Source organism: Pararge aegeria, chromosome 1, assembly GCF_905163445.1.
Source record: "Pararge aegeria chromosome 1, ilParAegt1.1, whole genome shotgun sequence".
NCBI classification, from domain to species: Eukaryota; Metazoa; Arthropoda; class Insecta; order Lepidoptera; family Nymphalidae; genus Pararge; species Pararge aegeria.
Genome location: NC_053180.1, coordinates 5,360,710 through 5,367,670, shown reverse-complemented (window position 1 = coordinate 5,367,670; position 6,961 = coordinate 5,360,710). Strand labels below are relative to the sequence as shown.

At 35.5% G+C, this 6,961-nt stretch overlaps 2 protein-coding genes across 6 annotated transcripts in view; one reads left to right on the top strand and one right to left on the bottom strand.

Moving 5' to 3' along the window:
• The first annotated feature begins 960 nt into the window (after positions 1-960).
• LOC120626209 lies at positions 961-2,998 on the top strand. The gene is made up of 3 exons (XM_039893608.1): positions 961-1,013; positions 1,675-1,822; positions 2,788-2,998. Exons 1-3 carry the CDS (start codon positions 994-996, stop codon positions 2,878-2,880), a joined length of 261 nt encoding a protein of 86 aa, XP_039749542.1. The 5' UTR covers positions 961-993; the 3' UTR covers positions 2,881-2,998.
• Positions 2,999-4,661: 1,663 nt separating this feature from the next.
• Positions 4,662-6,961, bottom strand: part of LOC120626381 (anillin) — an 80,784-nt gene continuing 78,484 nt past the window's right edge. For all 5 annotated transcript variants that reach the window (XM_039893893.1, XM_039893909.1, XM_039893901.1 and 2 more), the window contains exon 21: positions 4,662-6,121. In XM_039893893.1, the coding sequence (XP_039749827.1) occupies positions 5,834-6,121 (288 nt within the window). In that variant the 3' untranslated portion in view covers positions 4,662-5,833. The remainder of the gene's footprint in view (positions 6,122-6,961) is intronic.

Genomic DNA, 6,961 nt, shown 5'->3' with positions numbered 1-6,961 from the left:
TTTTATTTATTTAAGTTATACATACCGACGAGTACGACGAAGGGTGGGCGCGGAAGACCCCCCTGGTTTTGGCCTCCTGGTTCACGACGGTCCAAAATGACCTGAAGCTAAATAACCTTAACGCGGAAACCGCTCAAAACCGCCTGGAATGGAGGAAACGGACAAGGAGAGCCGACCCCAGATGATGAGAAAAGGCGCAGACAGATGATGATTTATTTAACTCATGGGTGGTTCATTATCACTATATCAAACCATTATGTTCTTCCACTACAGGGCACAGGTCTCCTTCCGCAATGAGAAGAGGCCGTAGTCCACGATGCTGGCTCAGTGCGGATTGGTGGACTTCACACACCTTTGAGAACATAATAGAGAGCTCTCAGGGATTCAGGTTTCCTCACATTGAAACCAGTGATATTTAAATTGCTTAAAACGCACATAACATGGATGGTTATCTAGTAATTATATACCCCATTTTCTATGAGCGTTGTTTAAAAAGACGTTTGTTTGTTTGTATGTTTGTATGTTCCTTCAATTTCCCTTCCCTAAGCAACCAATCAACCAGATATTTGGCATAGAGTTAGTTGAAAGGACAGAGAATATCATATGCTACTTTTTATCCCAGGAAAAGAAAAAGGTTCCCATGGGATTTGTAAAAAACCGAAACAAACGCGGCCGAAGAACGCGCGCAACAGATGGTAAGATCATAAAGGCTTAACTGCAAATTCATTTAGTAGATAACGCGAATGAATTCAATATCGTCGCAAAATGCTAGCAATAAAAGTATCTTTCAGGTGACGATCACGCTTGGCAATTCCCAGCACGTACCCACGCGTCCTCTGATCCGGCATGGAGATGCGCAGTACAATACAATACATTACAAAGAGATATATAAGGGTAACACATCTTAGATATTCTTCAATTTCATTTCATATTTGTTCGCGATCAAAACTGTTCAAGCGTCCGTGGCTGTTCAAACGATTGCGCTTGGGGAAAATGCATACCGTTTGGTGCAGGTATCTATCGTTTTTAAAATGATCTACCGCTTTTCCTAGACAGCTAATCAAAATCAAAGTAATTTTTTTTTGTTCAAACAATTACATATTTGATGAAATAAATTCTAGGTTTATAAATTTCATTGGTCAAAAATTGTTTTCGACAAACATGAAATAAATTCTAGGTTTATAAATTTCATTGGTCAAAAATTGAATAAGTTTTCAGTTTATCTTTAGTAAGATTAAGTGTGGAATATTTGCAGAAATAACTCTAATAGTTTAATAGAAGTAGAAAATTAAACGTTGTTGCTTCAATTTAACTTACATTTCAATTAGGGTAGCCCCGTGTTTGTAGTGAAGTTCTAAAATTAATGCGCTTAGATTGGCAATCAAATGCCCACGACTCCAAAGCTCTCAGCATAACAAGAGTGTAGTAATAAAATTATTTGTGTTCCTATGATATTAATGAGTTGTGCCAGCTTCATGTAAAATATGCTATCTGAACTAGTTGAAATGATGAAAACACTGGTTTTAGTAGCGTTTGAGTTTGATTTTGGTCGCAGTTGTCAGTATCAGTGGAATTTAGGTAGAAACCTGGATAACCATACCAAGAAACGATTATCTGGTTTCCTAATATACTTCCATGGAATCATGGAATATATACATCGTATTATCTGCCCAGGTGTGTGACAATGGTGGTGCTGTGCGTGCTATTGGCAGCGTTCGTGTCAGGCCAGGTGACGTTCAGCCGGGACTGGTCCGGCGGGAAGAGATCTCCAGCGGCAGTGTTCGACTGTGGACAGTTTGCTAGACTCTGCCGGCACTTTTTGGTAAGCGTTCTTCTGTATATCAGGTGTATGACAGTGATGACGCTGTCAGTACTAGCAGCTGTGGTGTCCACCCAATTGACGTTCAGTCGATACCGGTACGACGTAAAAGTTCACGAGGATCTGCCGGCACATAATGGTAAGTTTTCTTCTTTATATCAGGTCCGCCCAAGTTAAGTTAAACAGGGACTGGTCCGGCGAAAATAAATCCCCAGCGGCAGTGTTCAAGTGGTGACTGTTCGCGATACTCTGCCGGCACTTGGTTTGTTTTCTTGTTTATATCAGGCTGTAAGACACTGATGATATTGTGCGTGCTAGCGATGTTACTGACCGGTCCGGTGGAACGAGATCTACTGGCAGAATTCGACCGTGGTCAGTTTGTGAGGCTCTGCCGGCACTTCTTCGTAGGTTTTCTTCGAAATAGTAATTTTTTTTTAAATAATTTATATCACTAAATCCGATCCCAACTCGTGGAGACCTTCGGCGACACTTCAAGCCTAAAACTAGCCCTTCGTTAGTGATTAATTAATTTTTTTCCTCTATGAATAATGGTCGGCCGATTGGCGCAATGGTCATCGACCCTGCTTTCTGAATCCAAGGCTGTGTGTTCGATTCCCACAACTGAAAATTGTTTGTGTGATAAACATGAATGTTTTTCAGTGTATGGATGTTTATCTGCAGTATTTATGTATATTGCAGGTATATATATATATATATATATATATTATTCACGCCAAATTGTACGTTCTACCTTATTGTGATGTTGTAATTGTATCTCTGTAAATTTTCTCTGAGATGTACAATTAAAGTGTATTCATTAATTCATTCATTATTCATAAAAATAATTTCATCAGACATCTTAGTACACATAACATAAGCTACGCTTACTTGGGGGCTAGATGGCGATGTGTGTATTGTCGGAGTATATATACTTATTTATTTACTCAACTTTCTTTCCTTTGTTTCAGCACGAGTTAAAACAAGAAATGTCAGACGATAAACTCATCAAACACAGCCGACTCGAGCCCGAGGTTCAAGTGAATTTCGAAGACGACAAATAGTCAATCCTCTCGATTAGCATAACTAAGTAACATAACTATATACTGTACGTACGGTGTAACTTCAAAGATCTGTATCTATATATTTATCCAACATTGATTATAATATGCTACGCAACTAGTTCCAGTGTTTTTTTTTTTATAAAACCCACCACCCATGCTGGTAAGTGCTAAGGCTGTGCTAATGGTAACAGATTAACCCATAAACCGATAATTCGAGAATTTTCAAGTGTATTCACTCAGCAGTTTTCAATGTATAACATTGAAAACTGCTGAGCCGTATTCGGAGTTAAACAAAATCGAATTGCGGGTCGTTATGCCAGCTTCGATACAAAAAGGTTCAAACTGTTTTGGCTCATATTATAATTTAGCTTGCAACCTGGAGTTGGCAAAAGATACTTATTACCCCAGCACCAAAATAATTTGTATAGTATTATATGCGTTGTATTTGGGCCTAGTTGCCTGAAGCGAATGAATAGATAAAATAATAAAATAATGTTCTTGGAGGTTTCAAAATATTAATTTATAGCCTTTGTTAAGTAAAAAATAAAGCCAATTTAATCATCTTTAGCTTATAACAGTCCACTGCTGGGCAGAAGGATTATGGACTTGAACGATTGCAAGCAGACAGGTTGGTATTGCAATAGATGGTAGTAGTTTAACAAATGACTAAAAGTAGATCGACGGGATGTAAAGTGTAAAAATAACATTGTTCCGTTAATTATTAATTTATTATTAAAATAAATTGATTTTATGTACAGTGCATAACATTATTATTCAATAAAATAAACATACAATTATTGCAATATTTGGCTTGCATCGCCATAAATGCAAAACACAATTTTTCGGATAAAGCATTTGAATTTTATAGATATATATATATCTACATCGTTTAAATCTTAACTCTCTATGGAATTTATGAGATTATGACGCGCCAAATTCAATGATCGTTCTGGAATCTGGAGTTAACATGTAGTCTCACAGTACGTACGAAGGCAAATGAAACATGGATTTTCATGATTTTTTTTCAGTAATCTGATATGTGGTTCCTATACTCTGCGTTATACTTAATGTAAGATTTCATAGTATTGTTTGAATACTGGTGTAAGTTTTGATTGGGTTTGGAGCCACCTATTACAGTTTGAATAACCAAAAAAATTAAACAATGTTTCACGTGTTATATAAATTGGAATGAGAATATAAAACTAGCCTAAATGGAAATATCATTACAAAATTTTAATAAAATGTCTGAGAAATATTAATATCATAATTTCAGAAAGAATACTATACTCAAGTTTTAAAAATGTTAGAATTATCTTTTATCGATACTTTATAGTAAATAGTTTAATTATAAAATATCAAAAGCTTTAAACTAATTATCTTACACAAAACTACTTTTAGGTCTAAATTATAATTGCATTATCATATTTTATCAAACATTAAAATAATTTCATATTAATACAGTATAAGTACTTAGTTGTGAATATTTCATTAAATTAATTAAAAGTCGTGCAAAACTCAGACTTTAATTCGGTAACAGCAAACAATAAATACGAATAACACAAATTTCTCGAAACAATCCATACAACCAAAAAAATGGTGTCTGCCTTTTATTATTCTAATATGTTTGTGTTGCGCTTAGTAGCGATGGGATCGCTTTTTGTATCCTGCTTCTGTCTTTATTCATCTATTATTCTTTTATTCCTTTAACATGCAATGGTGAGTACTTAAAGAGTATAAAAAGAATTTAAAAAACATTACAAACGAACGGAGAACCTCCGCCATTTTTGAAAGTCGGTTAGTATTAGATAGATGATTGTTTGAGCGACGTCATATATCAAACACGTGTTTTTTAAACATTTCTTTTTTTTTCCGGGCTAATACTGAACAGCTGAAGCGTTCTTAAAGTATATTAAATAGCAACTCTTTGCCAATTTTTTCCCGGACTGAATTCTTGCTTCCATTTTATAGAGTACCTGTCATAAGAACATTAATTCAGCTCAGGTTAGCTAAATAAATAAGCTTCAATATGCCAGTTACATCGCGTACCCGTCCCGTATCGTATCTATCCGTTTTCATTCAAAACGTCATTGGTTATGGTTTTTTCTTTTTTTCTATTATATATTGGACTGAAATGACAGTATGTGGCGTTAAAAGGTTTTGCTGTGTACAGATTTACTATTAATATAACCCTATTGGCTTTCTATGGCAACCAGAACACTATATGGCTTTGAAATTACATTTTAATAGGCGGGTTTTGAAAATATCAGCTTGTCATACAATATTATGTATTTTACTCCAATAGGTGGGTTTAAATACAATCTAACTATAAGTACCCTATGAATGTGTAGCACACTCTCCCATACGAAGTCCCTTTTGGCTTATTTGTCACGTTAAAATGAGCTTTTAGTACTAGGGATTAACTACCATAGCTTAAAGCAGTATTATTTTAAAATGACAGTTTATTTGACATTTCATGACATCCGACAAATAAGGATTATAATTCTGAAATAAAAACGCAACGATATTAAAATAAGTCTGCTTTAAGCGATGGTTCTGCCAATATTAGATTATTATTCATTTTAATATTGATATATCTATCAATGACATTATAAATACGTACTTCAATAAATTCAACAGTTAGACAAAACGAGCAAGTATATTGTGATGAAACATCGATTTCTGTTACATCATAATTAGAGAAAATCGATGTATTTAAAATACTTAAAAGTTATGTAGAAGTGGCAATAAAATTACGAAATGTGTTATTCGATAATAAAATATAATAATCAGACCGTAATTCATAAATAAACATCAATATTGATCTATTAATATGTAATTCTGTTATTATTTGCTTTCTTGTTAACTCTTTGTGATAAAATTAGCTTTAAAAGGGACTTTATACCGGAAATACACTATAAACGCACTAAGATCACACAATTACACTACACTAGCACTAGTCTTCTTCATCAGCAGCGGTGCACCGCACATACTCCAACGCGCTATTCAACTTCTCGAGCCAAACATCTCGATCTTTCGGCGTATCGGCAGCCAACAAATGCCGTCTCTTGACTGAACCGTCTGAACTTCGCACGTAGACCAAGGAGCCGGTATCTGGTACGATGAGACCGGCTGGTACGGAGGACTCCAGGAGTATTGTGTTCGGTCTAGCGCACAGGTCCCTTGGCGCTTTTGTCACTCGCTCGGATATGATAGTCGTTAGGTCAATGTCACCAATTGGCATCTGTAATTAGATAATGCGTTCATAAAACTATTAGTTTAGAGTACAGTTGTCTAAGATTTGCGATTCTGTGCCGCTTTAGCATAGATAATTTTTGCTAGTGACGATGAGACAACGTAACCAGAAAATTTTAGGGTATACGCTCCACATATAATAATATAGGTCGATAATTCATATTGGCCGTAAATATGATAATATTAATTATAACCAATCTTAAATGATAGATAGCAGATCTGCTATCGGGCTGCCTTTAAGCTGTTCGATCACTGTAGAAGTGCACCTAATGACGGAAACACACTGCGTTATGCTCTTATATTACTACTATTACTAATGAAGTTGAACGGAGAAGGAATTTATGGAGGCAAAATTAAATTGGTTTGTCTCTTCCAAATTTTCAATTTATTATTATTTATTTAAACTCTTTATTTTCCTTACTGTGTGGTGGTGACACACAGTAAGGAAAATAAAGGAAGAATAGAGAGAGAAACAGAAAGACTGGAGTAGAATAGAGAAGGCGGCCTTATCGCTTAGAAGCTATCTTTTCCAGGCAACCTTAGGATTAGGACAACATTACAGAGAACACAAAAGCAGACACAAGTTTATTTGGGGATATTTTTTTTTTATTTTACCGATGAAGGACAAAGTCAACTTCCTAACTTCGGGTGGTACTGAGAATTCAAATACCTAGCAACTTTTGACCCAAACGGGGAATGGAATCAAGGATCCGTGGTTAAACATAACACGAGAGCAACAAGACTGTATTTTTACAATAGTTGATAGCATGGGGAGTCGGTGACAGTGGAGGGCCACAACCAATTATGTAAACAAAAAGGTACCAAAAAA

Coding starts and splice junctions, on each gene's coding strand:
- LOC120626209 (XM_039893608.1), top strand. CDS start 994: ATGCATACCGTTTGGTGCAG. Junction 1,014..1,674: donor ATGCATACCGTTTGGTGCAG/GTATCTATCGTT, acceptor TTATCTGCCCAG/GTGTGTGACAATGGTGGTGC. Junction 1,823..2,787: donor GACTCTGCCGGCACTTTTTG/GTAAGCGTTCTT, acceptor CCTTTGTTTCAG/CACGAGTTAAAACAAGAAAT.